We start from the raw sequence: 13,233 nt of genomic DNA on the forward strand, positions 1-13,233 counted from the left end.
AGTGACAACAAGAGCGAAAGGGGACAAAGATTGGGAGGGGAGAAGGAGGTGAGGAAGGAGAGTGTCTCTACACTGTCACCTTCCTAAAAGTGACCAGTGTGGGAACATCAGACTCTTCCACCTACTGGGTTACCTTGCAGACAACTTTTCTGCCTGAGGGCTTACGTCACTATCAGAGGTGGCATTTATTGATGGGAAACAGGTCCCAGACATTTTCTGCGGGTGCAAAAGGTCTTGGGGGACCATTTGGGAGAAGGGAGAGTTCTCTGCGTACCAGCTTGCGATCAGTACCACAAAAGTACTTGCTCCATCCACTAAAGTGCGGAACTTGGCCGCTCGTAGATCGACTGTACTGATAGAAAACCTCAGTGGGCGCGAAATGTCTCACAACCTGCAAGCTGCATCTTGCTTCCTGAGCCACACCGTGACTTTCCACAGACTCCTTATCTTGTAAACAGCAACCAAGGGGTAAAATCCGGGCAGAGTTCTGCTGATGCCGATTCTGTTGTTTGCACCACCCCAGCCTGTCTGAGATGGGGTGGGGGGGGGGGGTAACCTAAAGCCACAAGGGAGCAGACTGTGGTCCCTCTTCTCTTGCTGCAGCTGGGAGCAGTGGACAACCCCTGAGGAAATGAAATCAACCAGCTCCAGGGCGGCCTCATTGTGCAAACACCGTCATGTGAATGGTGGGAGGGACCTGGCAACAAAGACAACCCCTCGGCGCGTCACTAAAGCCCGAGAGGGAGATAAAAGAGACTGAGGCTGCCCACTTCCAGCAGACGTTTCATCAGGGAGTCCGAAAATCAGAAGCAACGAGGGGAATCAGAAGCAAGAGCAAGAGGCGAAGACATTCCCCATGGACGCTGAAAGGTAGGAGAGAGCGGTTCTGAGCCAGGACCGAGGCTGGGATTTGGAGCACGCAGAGTTAGAGGAAAAAGTGATCCGAGTTTCGGAGCAGATGGGGAACCGGGAGCTGGAGACGGGATGACAGACAGCAGAGCGGAGGGATTTGAACCGGGAGTTAGGGTAAGGGAGTAACCCAAGATTTGCTGTGGGGAGGGGGAGCCCAGGATTTGAGGTTGGGGAGGGAATTAACCTAGGAGATGGAGCAGGGGTGGGGGCTAACCCAGAGAATGAAACAGTGAGGAGGGGGTAACCCAGGAGATGGAGCGCTGGTTGGGGGTGGGGGTTGTGACCCAGGAAATGGAGTGGTTTGGGGGTGGGGGTTGTAACAGAAAGAGTGTGTGAGCCCAGGAATTAGAGCCATAGTGGGGAGTGAGGGAAACCCATGGGATGGGGATCGAAACTGGGAGTTAGAGTAGGGTAGGGGGAGGGAGCCGGAGCCAGATGTGAGGCACCCAGGAGTTACAGCAGGAGTGGGGGACTTACTCAACCTGATTAACTCCTCCTGTCCTGCCCAGGGATGTGTTTAACTAGGATAACTTCCTGTGTACTGCTGTACTTGACCCAATTTAACTATATCCTTTGACCTCTTTGTCCTAGCATGCCCACCGACTTATCCGAGGCTCTGAAGCTGGCCACAAAGGAGTCACACGAACTTGCTGAAAACTCTGAATTTATGAGAAACTTCCAGAAGGGTCAGGTCACTCCGGATCAGTTTACTGTAAGCACCTACCTTTACAATTCGGTCAAACAAATATACATGGGGGGGAGGGGGTTAAGTGGGATGGAACCCCAAATGTGGATAGTCACCTGCTCAGTGTTATTCCTTCGAGTTTTGATGGTCTCCCTTCAAATGTAGGCCATAATCTCTCAGTCAACTTCGAAGGACAAGGTGAAAGATCTGATCAGGGCCAACACCGCTTTACTTTCTTTGAAGTACTACAGTGTGATCTCCCAATCTCCTGCCTTCAGCAAGTATGCCCAATTTGTGTAACCAGTTCTCTCGACCCAGTCCCTCACTACAGAGGCACTTCTGGTATGGAATCTGTAGTAATGTGGGAAAGAAGGCTGCCAATTTGGCAGAGGCATGATCCACACTATAGATAAGATTTCCTATCGTGATGTTGATTGAGAAACAAATATTGGCCAGGTTCCCATGGAAACTGAATGGATTATATGTCAACTGGGCCAATGTAGTGTTTCCTTTGTCAAGCTTGGAAAGAAGGCAGAATCTGCTATCTGGGAAGGCTCACTCTGACCCCACCCTTCTTTGTCCCTGTGCCCTCTTTAATATTACTCTCTCTACCCATACCCCTCACTCTGAACTGTCATATTCATTCCACCCTCATTCTCTCTCCCCACGTGCCTTTTCTACATTGTTTGAATAGTGAGTCAAGCCTTGTTTACCAAACGCTCTCTTCCGTCCCCACTCCAGCTGTTACTAGACTCTCTGTACTTCATCTACTCTGCCCTGGAGGAGGAGAGCGAGCGGAACAAGGACCATCCAGCCTTCGCCCCCGTCTACTTTCCCTCTGAACTGGATCGGAAGGAAGCCTTGGAGAAGGACCTGGAGTACTTCCATGGGCCGGAGTGGAGGAGCCGCATTCAGTGTCCGAAGGCCACCGAGAAATACGTGAGCCGGATCCGGCACGTGGGGCGCGAGGAGCCGGAGCTGCTGGTCGCCCACGCCTACATCCGCTACCTGGGGGACCTGTCCGGGGGGCAGGTGCTGAAGAAGGTAGCCCAGAAGGCTTTGCAGCTGCCGATCACCGGCGAGGGGAGCGCCTTCTTCACCTTCGACCGCGTCACCAACGCCAACAAGTTCAAGCAGCTCTACCGCTCGCGCATGAACACGCTGGAAGCTGTCGGAGAGACTCGGCAAAGGATCCTGGAAGAGGCAAATAGGACCTTTCAGCTGAACGTGGAGGTAAGTGAGAGGTCCCGGTCGAGTATCTCACTGGGTGTTTTTAATATTATCAAAGGCCATTTGGATTTGTTTCTGGTGCACGCTCAGCTTCAGTAGGAAAGTTGTTTGTCCTTGGTACAAATAGCTCACTAACTTCATACTGAGGGTTTATGTTTGGCCTGATACTTGAGGCTTGTCTGGACTTCATTCTTGGTCTCAAACTGCCTCAATTTATTTCCACACTACAGGTTTTCAATGAGCTGCTGCAGCTGGGAGCTCAGGACCAGAAGGACAGCAACCACCCGAATGGCAGGTAGGACTTCTGCAGCTTGTAACACAGTTATATGCAGAGTGACGCTCCAGCTTCCCAAGCCAAAAAAAATGTCCCAAAGCCACTCCTTCAATATTTAATTTGGGGGGGTGGTATTACAGTTATTGACCCAGCAAAATATTGGGTAGGGGAACCATGTGATGGATGTGATTAGTTGAGTAAGTGAACAGGATACCATAAGGACAGATTAACCACTGAGCTGATCAGTATGGTTCTGTACAAAAGACTTAGCTAGGATTCCTAAGACTTTTGCACGGTACTGTATTTGTCAACGTGGAGCGGAGAGGAAGTTTGTAAATCTGGTGGGAGCAAGGGACATTGGGAATGCCGAGGGTAGAGTGCCACGGGAGGGTTGTGGGACAGGTGGCAGAGAAGGAGTGCCAGGGACAGAGGTTGGCAAAGGTCCAGACAGGCCCAACCCTGAGACACCCGGTATGGTCAATTGGTTTATTGATATTATAGAATCTCTCTCCCCTCCCCCCCCCCACTCTCCCTTCCCCCTTTCCCAACCATGATGCCCCCTCTCCCTGCTCCCCTTCCCACTCTCAGTCCACAACAGAGACCCATATCAGAATCGGGTTTATCATCACACACAGACGTCATGAAATTTATTTTCTTTTTGTTTGAGGCAGCAGTACAGTGCAATAAATAAAATTACTACAGTACTGTGCAAAAGTTTTGTCCACTTTACCTATACATGCCTAAGACTTCTGCATAGTACTGTACAAGTATCGCCCGTTCTCTGTCCTTTGCCCAAGTGGAGCACGATGACAACAAACCTACTGGACTCGGGAAGCACACAAGATGGATGGGGAAGAGCAAGAAGGGGGCTTCCTCAATCCAAACCCAAATTAGTCACATAAAATGCCCGGATAAAGGTTTTAGCGAAAAGTGCTCTTCATGCATTGCTGTCCTGAAATTGATACCTGCTACATGGTAATCCATCCCCACTTCACACTAGCCACACTTTGGTGTTTAATGTTGGTAAATCCAGCATTTCCTGGTGGCGAGGAGGCCAAGCAGCTGGTGACTGAACTACTGCAGTGTGAGTTGGAGAGGAAGTGGGTAGGAGTTGTAATCTATTACAACATCCTGAATTGGAGAGCGGGCTGGCAGGAAAGGTGTGTGCCCACACAGCTCTGGGTTGAGATAGGCAGACGGCATTAATTCCCTGTCGTGGATTGGGGAGCGTAGAATAGCACAAAAGACACCAGAATGCCTTGGCATTGCCCTGGGTTGAACCGGAGGCATAATTGAACTCTGGCCTTTAAAACACTGAACAGAGAACCGAAAGTGTACACTGGGAAAGGCTTGGTGTACTCGCGTTCACAGCTGAATAAGCTTCTATTTCCCTCCATAAAGCTATTGGTTGGAAGAGAACTAATCAGGAATTGTGCATGTGCTTTGGAGATGGGTCTGTTTGAACCAGGGAGTTTGTCTGTGGAGACTGAACTGACATTGGACTCGTCCAAACTAATTCCCTTTCGACTTCTTCCTTCAGCATGCCCAGTGACCTGTCAGAAGCTCTGAAGCTGGCCACAAAGGAGTCCCATGAATTGGCCGAAAATTCTGAGTTCATGAGGAACTTCCAGAAGGGACAGGTCACCAAAGATCAATTTACAGTAAGGATACGAGAATGTACCATTCTCTTAGTTTGAAGTTGGACTGTAATCATATATCCTGTTTCATATTTTCTTCATTGTTTGGCCTGCACTTGGCCCATCCCTTCTCTTTTTCCATCCTTCCCACATCTCTCTTCCCTAAGTTCAGCTGGTCTTGCTGCTTTCTTGCGTGGGGTGGTAAGACAAATGTTTGTAATACACTAGTTGAGAGCAGCTAATTCTGACCAAGGATGAAACGGAGAGATACAACTGATCAGTAGAGCATAATACCAACTCGGGGAGGATGTGGGAGAAGGCCTCTTGGAGAATATCCACCTTCCTTATGATCCTCCATGTATACCATGTTCCTTTAATACAGCCTCTGCTGCATTGTTTCTCGAACGAGCACTCTTTCAATATTGGTTAGAAATCTGGCTCTCAGATCAATGAATTCAGAACCATGGGAGTTCTTTTCCTGCCTTCCCCTTCGTGTTCAATTCTGGTCACCTCATTATAGGAAGGATGTGGAAGCTATGGAGAGGGTGCAGAGGAGATCTACCAGGATGTTGCCTGGTTTGGAGAACAAGTCATATGAAGCAAGGTTAGCAGAGCTGGGACTTTTCTTTTTGGAGCGTAGAAGAATGAGAGGGGACTTGACAGAGATCTACAAGATTATGAGAGGCATAGATAAGGTGGATAGCCAGTACCTGTTTTCCAGGGCATGAATAGCAAACACCAGAGGGCATATATACAAAATTAAGGGAGGGAAGCTTGGGGGAGACATCAGGGGTAAGTTTTTTTTTTACACAGAGGGTTGTGAGTGCCTGGAATGACTTGCCAGGGATGGTGGTGGAGGCTAAAACATTAGGGGTATATAAGAGCCTTTTGGACAGGCACGTGGATGAAAGAAAAATCCATGAGGTTATGAGGTAGTGTGGGTTTAGTACTTTGTTTTAAGGATTATATGGGTCGGCACAACATGGAGGGCTGAAGGGCCTGTACTGTGCTGTAGTGTTCTGTGGTTCTATAGTACCCTCATATTGCTGGCAATCTCACTGAGCTGAGCCAATGTCTACTCTGCCCTCTCCCTCTGTCCCTTCCTATGTTGATGCTCCAGTCATGAGTCAAGCCTTGTTTACCAAACTCTCTCTTCCATCCCCACTCCAGCTGTTACTAGACTCTCTGTACTTCATCTACTCTGCCCTGGAGGAGGAGAGCGAGCGGAACAAGGACCACCCGGCCTTCGCCCCCGTCTACTTTCCCTCCGAACTGGATCGGAAGGAAACCTTGGAGAAGGACCTGGAGTACTTCCATGGGCCGGAGTGGAGGAGCCGCATTCAGTGTCCGAAGGCCACCGAGAAATACGTGAGCCGGATCCGGCACGTGGGGCGCGAGGAGCCGGAGCTGCTGGTCGCCCATGCCTACATCCGCTACCTGGGGGACCTGTCCGGGGGGCAGGTGCTGAAGAAGGTGGCCCAGAAAGCTTTGCAGCTGCCGATCACCGGCGAGGGGAGCGCCTTCTTCACCTTCGACCGCGTCACCAACGCCAACAAGTTCAAGCAGCTCTACCGCTCGCGCATGAACACGCTGGAAGCCGTCGGAGAGACTCGGCAAAGGATCCTGGAAGAGGCAAATAGGACCTTTCAGCTGAACGTGGAGGTAAGACGTGCTGAATGCTACGTAACCAGTAACCACAGTTTCTGGTTAAATTTGTATGCTCTGTGGGTCAGCAAATCATTTAAGTCTGGCAGTGTGCAGTGGTGGTTCTGCTCATATCCGTACGTTCTATTTTTTGTTTCAAACACTGCAGAGGATGTAACCTCACTCTGACTAATACAATGATGGAACATGTCACAAATCCTCTCTGCACCACCTCCATCCTAACCGACAATGAAATTATTCTGAAACTACTTTTTTTTAATATAAAAAAAACTACAGATGCTGGAAATCTGAAATATCAGCAGTTCTGAGAAAGGGTCACAGACATGAAGGTTTGACTGACCTGAATTTTTTTTTTCTCTCTCTCCCTCTGCAGCATTTTCAGTTTTTGTGATTACTTAAACTTTTTTTTTTGATGGGATGGGAAGATGTTTTGTGGTCTTGCACATACAGTGCGGAGGGGATGCAGTGATCTTATCAGACCATGGTATCCCTTTAGCTAGTCCAGAACTCCTACCCAGTTCTCCACTCAACCTTCCAGGAGGGCGTTCCAACACTGCTCCTTTGATTCAGAGGCGCGTATGCTGCTACCCAGCTCAAGTCAACCTCTCGAGTCAAAGTGTCCAGTTAGCTAGTCCAGAACTCCAACTCGCTGTCCTCTCACTAAGACCTTCCAGAAGGGAGTTCCACCACTGCAGCTTGGATTCAGAGGCAGGAATGCTGCCACCCAGTTAAAGGCTCGCTCCAGTGACCAGGCTTGCTTGGCAATGTATTTCGTGTAGTGCGGATGGGGGTGGGGGGGGGGGGAAGAATGATAATTGGTTTACTTGTAGTCACTTCCTCCACCCCCATCCCCAATTTTCTCCCCAACCCTCCCCCACCACCACCGTACGGCTGACACCTTGTGGATGGGGTGACCCTGTATCCTTCGATTCCTTGTCCAAATGTTGGCCGTGGTATTTAAATATAGCATCCCGGCAGTCAGGCGATGGAATATTTCCTGCCAACTTGAAGAACAGTGGTCAATTGTATCCCTTTTACTTGTTTTAAAGATCAGCTGCTCCGAACCTCTTTTGGGGGTTGGAGCCCAGCCTTCTCGGACTATGGCACATTGATTTGAGTTGCTCAAAACATCCCTTCCCTAAACCACCATTTCGCGCCCCCCCCCCCCCCCCCAAGTGGCAGCTGCATCCTTTGGAATAAAAACCGCTCTTCATTTCCAATTGCAGGTTTTCAATGAACTCCAGAGTCTGAGCTCTGGGTCAGAGAGAAATGGCACTGTGCACGAGAGTGAGATCCGGAAACGTACCGTTTTTCAGGGTAAGGGAAATGCGAGGGGGCATAACTTTGTCTGGAAGATGCCGGGCGGGGGGGTGTTGATTCTAGTGGATGATCGGAAAGGAGAACTCTAATAGTGGGTCAGTGGGTGGAAATAGGATGGGTTACTAACCCTCGCCGTGCCTAGGAGTCAAATAACATCTCTGGACTCTGCAAAAGGAGGGTGTAGAAACAAATCGAATACAAAGGCTTGCATGAGGATAAAACAATATTCGGTTTTAATGTAAACACAATGATTCTTGCAACCACTGGCATAGGAAATTCTGCAAATTTTGGAAATCTTGGACAATGCACACAAAATGCTGCAGGAACTCCCAAGTTGGGCAGTGTCTATGGAGGGGAATAAACAGTCGGCCTGAAACATCACAGGTTATTTCCCTCCACAGATGTTGCCTGACTTGCCAACTTCCCCCAGCATGTTTGTGTATTACTTACAACCACTGGCTGGTTATAATTAACCAATGACAGCAATCTGCTTTCTTCACAGAACGGGCAGTGCACAAAAGAAACACTCCAGATCTGCCTTCACAACCACACGATTTACTGGCGGACAGTCCCAGCCTGCGATTCGCTCTCTTTTTTGGCTTGGTGGTAGTATCACTTGGCTTTGGATGGTATCTGCTGTGAGCCTGTTGGACACGAAGCACAGGGTTTCAACCTAAGTGGACCTCTTCTCCTACATGTCTGTATCTGCAACGCTAACTGAATTGAATCATATGTCAGCTGTGGCTGGGTGGATTGTAGTCAGAGGGGTGTGGGTTCAAGTCCCACTCCAGTGACTAGAACACCTGATCAAGGCTGATTATCCCAGTGCAGGATAATCAGAGATGCTATGTTTTGGACAAAAAGTTAAATTAAGATCCCACCAGCCTATCTGAGAATTCAAGAGCAAAGTAGAACAGAATTCTAAATTCTTGGGGTGCCAGCAATACTTGGCTCTGAGCCAACTCGCATTGAAATCGATAATCTGGACATTATTGCACTACTGTTAGAGGTTCTCAGGGTTTCTAAGTACTTCAGATGCTCTTGAAAAAGACATTTTTGTCAATCTTCTTTGAGGTCCTGTGGTGCTCTGCCCATGCAGAAATAGTGCTCCAGACCCATGCACTGGAAGACTGGGCCAGTGTCCAGTTGCTCAGGTCCTTGCCTGATCTTGGTCCTGCACTGTATCGGGCACTGGAACAACCTCAGGGAAGAGAATGCAGGATCAGGAAGGAGCACGGGAACAGGAAGCATCTAGATCCTTGAGTTGGATCCATGATTCAATTAAATCAAAGCTGATCTGCACCATTCACCAGCTTTACTCAATATCTATTAATATTCTTACCAAACAGAAGTCTATCGGTCTCAGTATTTAAAGGTAATAATTGATTTCCCCCCCCACTACCTACAGCTCCTGGAGAAAATCCAGGTCTATGTGTCCTGCCTTTCAACAAAGTGCATCAGACAATGAGAAACACGAAACGGAGAATTTGCGTATTTTCTTAAAATAATTTTTTTTTTGTTTTGCTTTCAAATGTGAACTGTTGGAGTTGTTAATGCTAAGAGTACAATTAACAGTTGGATCCACCTCAGTGTTGCAATCAGCAACGAACCTTTTAGCTGCCCAGCCCATAAACTTTGTACTCCCTGCCTTTTAATTTCCCTACCCCAGATCTCTCTCCTCAGACCAAATCTTGGTGTCCTATTAATCTGGCATTAAATTTTGTCTGATTGTCCCTTGAGGTATGTGAAGTTTTTAAAAGTTATAGACATTTTTCTATTTTTTTGATGTTCCGTATATAAATATTTGTACAAATTATTTTGCAATCATGTTAATCCAAACTACTGCTTTTGAAATAAAATTTGCATCAATTATATATTGCATGATGTCATTCAGTGATTGTGGAAGTAGATGGAATAAGAGTTTGAGAATTTGATGGGTTAACTCAATGGTGAGATACACAAAGCCCCTTTTGAACTCTGGTTCTGTGCTGATCTCAGTTAGTACTGTCACGAGATATTAACTGATCACAGAACCACTGATAGAGGAACTTCGTCAGTAAGGGGAATGGGTAATGTGGGGAGAAATTCACTCACGTTCTTGCCCCCGCCACAATAACCAATGCAAGCAGCTGTACACCAGAAATAGCTTTGGATGTAATGCCACTTTGTATTTAAAGAGCATTGGATAATTGGGTGAAATACCTTAGAGGCACAAATGCTTTTAAAATACACAAACTAGTGGGCACACTCACTGCAAAACTGCAGCTTTAAAAATATCCTGTGGAGAATGTGCAGACGGTCTCTGACTTGCAACATGAAGCAAGGGGAGTGTTTTCACAAAACTGGACTGGAAGGAGAGGGTTACAACTCTGGGACAGAAAGGGCTTTCAAAGTAAATGTTATTATCAAAGTACATATATGTTGCTTTATACAACCCTGAGATCATTTTCTTGTGGGCATAAAACAATAAGCCTTACAGAATCCATAAAATTTTACTCAACTAGGGCATTCAACCAGATTGCAGAAGACAACAAACAATGTAAATACAAAAAGAACAAATAATAAATATCAAGAACATGAGATGAAGAGTCTCTGAAAGTGAGTCCAGTGGTTGTGGGAATACTTCAATGATGCACCTTCAGGAGACATGAGAGATAGCCTTCGATGGAAGAACCAGAAATCGAGGATGTAGACTGGGCCATGGGATGTAATGTTAAAATAGGTGTTAAGCTGAACAAGTATTGAGCCATCCAAAACAAAAGCCGTGACGTGAAACCCATAAAATTACGATTTTCAGTTGGTAATTGGTTTATTTTTTCACCTGTACTGAGATACAGTGAGACTTTCATTTTGCATATCTTCCATACTGATATTTCCAAGATAGCACAAAGGGAAAAGCAATAACAACGTGCAAAGCTGCCGAGAAAGTGCCATGCAGATAATCAATCAGGTGGAAGAGCCATGACAAAATAGACTGAGAGATCAAAAGGCGTCTGAAGAGCATTGTTGGGTTTCCTTGTGTAACACCATGCCGTCTCCATTATGGTGCTGCTGCTTCTAATAAACTTGTTTTTGGGAGGCCTCGACGAGGCTCTCCCCATCTGTTTTCAGATGATCTTGTCAAACACGCAGTCCGTGAGGTGGAAGGTGATTTTCTAATCCGCACCTCAGCCCTCTCAAGGGCAGCGTGCAGCAAGAGCGATTTTCCGGCTGCGTAGGAAGAATCCGATGGGGAGGGTCCCTCTCACGACAGTTGGGAGGGGTTTGGCGATGAGGCCTCTGCCGAATAACAAACAGGTTGCATAGGAGACCACCCCACCAGATCCACCAGCAGCTTCATCTGCAGAGCTTCCAGTTCATTCTGCGCTGATGGATGCTGTCAAAGGTGTTCTTTACTGCTGAAACTTTTCCGTGAAGGGCCTAGGTCCAACTGAGTGTAATATTGAATGGCGCTGAGGCCAGGATCATCCTCTGCAAAGGCGTGGGTGGGGGAGAGAGTTAGCCACACTAGATGGTTGTGTACTCCAGCTTGATGCAGGCACATAAAAAGGTGGCCGTTGAGATCGGGTCAACGCTGGGACTCCTTTCTCTGGACACCATTCAAAACCTCCAGCTGATCCAGCTGAATCTAAAGATGGGTTGGCTGGCTGCTGTTAGACAACAGTGAGATACGGGCCACATCTTCTCCACATACTCCACTAAGAAGTCTCTGGATCGGAAGACGATCTTAGTGGACATCAAGGCCTGCTGACACTTTCCTCTCAGAGTTCCTCCTCTACATCCATCCCATTGTTTTCAGCAGTAGCAGATTACACACGTGTCTTTTAGAGTTTATCCAATTTCTCTGAGGCAGCCTTGCTTTCTAAATGCATTGATGAATTCCCATTGATGTCCTTCAATTCTCCCCGCTAGACACCAGGGAGTCTAAGAGGGTCTTCATGGTCTCTCCACCATTTAATACCTCCTATGTTTCTCAATAATATCTGAGTCAGCAACTTGACATCCAACTTCAATATTCCCCTGGTCAGCCCTGAGATACTTCTGTAAGCCACAGTCAGCCAGAAGGAAGCAGTGTCAGAGCCACTGGTGGGATCTGACCGCAAGTACTTGAAGGACAAAGAGGAAGTCCATCTGAACAGTTTGGTCTTGACCAGGAAAACTGTTGTTGTGCTCCACCTGCAGGTTGTCGAAGACATTGCACAATTTGCTGTCTTTCTGCTTCACCAGGACTCTGGAGATGATAATCCAGTTTGCTGTTGGAACTGCAGGGAGTCATCAGTCGGAATGACTAGGTAGAAAGTGCCAGCAGTGGTGGTAGTGGAAATAGTGGAGCTCTGGACTTAAGCTCCCCAAAAAAAAGCACGAGACTTTTCATGATTTTATTTCAAATTCAGTTTTCATATCAGTAGAATCTGGGGGGATTCATAAGGATGTGGGAGAATAAAAAATGGGATTAGCAGAGGATGATGGCCAATGCGGACTTGATGGGCTGAAGGGCCTGATTTCTATAAACTATCACTCTATGACTTGTTTATTTATTGAGATACAGCTCAGCAACCCCCAATTTAATCCTAGCCTAATCATGGGACAATTTACAACGACCAATTAACCTACCACCAGATTGTGGGAGGAACCTGGAGCACCCGGAGGAAACCCACATGATTAAGGGGAGAACGTACCAACTCCTTACAGGCAGCAGGAAGAATTGAACCCAGCTCGCCGGTACAGCAAAGCATTGTGACTTATGCCACAACACTGCTTGTTTCAGCTGGTTTAATGGGTTTACCAAGAGTGGTGGAAAAACCCTTCAATACCATATGCAAAAATGTAGAAATAGTTTCTACATGGAAAAATATAGTCTTCTACGAAACCCTGAAAAAATTGTCAAAAGCAATTTGTGCTCAACTGCTTTTACCCAGTTTTTTGATGAAACAATGATGTGTTACACATACAGTCTTCTTCAGCTGTCCGTCGATTACGATGTTGACTGAAGTCTGGGCAAGGTTATATGGAAGACTGGCAGTTGCCCATGCTGCAAGTCTCCCCTTCTCCATGAAACCAATGTTGTCCAAGGGAAGGGTAAGGGCTGATACAGCTTGGCACCGGTGTCATCACAGAGCAATGTGTGGTTAAGTGCCTTGCTGAAGGACACAACACAGTGCCTCAGCCAAGGCTCGAATCAGTGACCTTCAGATCACTAGACCATCCGGAGATGCTGGAAATCCAGGTCAACACACACACACACACACACACACACACACACACACACACACACACACACACACACACACACACACACACACACACACACACACACACACACACACACACACACACACACACACACACACACACACACACACACACACCCCTCCACCGGTTAAATGGGACGCATCGGGACCAGAACAGTTTGGCCCAGTTAAGCAGCTGCCCCAATTAACCAAAGTTTCATGGAAATAAGTCAAACTACCATTTAACTCAGTAACAAATTATGTATTTAAATAAAATAC

At 47.3% G+C, this 13,233-nt stretch overlaps 1 protein-coding gene across 1 annotated transcript; it reads left to right on the plus strand.

Moving 5' to 3' along the window:
- The first annotated feature begins 720 nt into the window (after positions 1-720).
- Positions 721-9,597, plus strand: hmox1a (heme oxygenase 1a). The gene is made up of 8 exons (XM_073033846.1): positions 721-870; positions 1,504-1,624; positions 2,339-2,830; positions 3,058-3,122; positions 4,642-4,762; positions 5,909-6,400; positions 7,630-7,720; positions 8,226-9,597. The coding sequence occupies exons 1-8, from the start codon at positions 857-859 to the stop codon at positions 8,363-8,365; spliced, it is 1,536 nt and encodes a 511-aa protein (XP_072889947.1). The 5' UTR covers positions 721-856; the 3' UTR covers positions 8,366-9,597.
- The last annotated feature ends 3,636 nt before the right edge of the window (positions 9,598-13,233 follow it).

This window comes from Hemitrygon akajei, chromosome 31, assembly GCF_048418815.1.
Source record: "Hemitrygon akajei chromosome 31, sHemAka1.3, whole genome shotgun sequence".
Lineage (NCBI taxonomy): Eukaryota > Metazoa > Chordata > Chondrichthyes > Myliobatiformes > Dasyatidae > Hemitrygon > Hemitrygon akajei.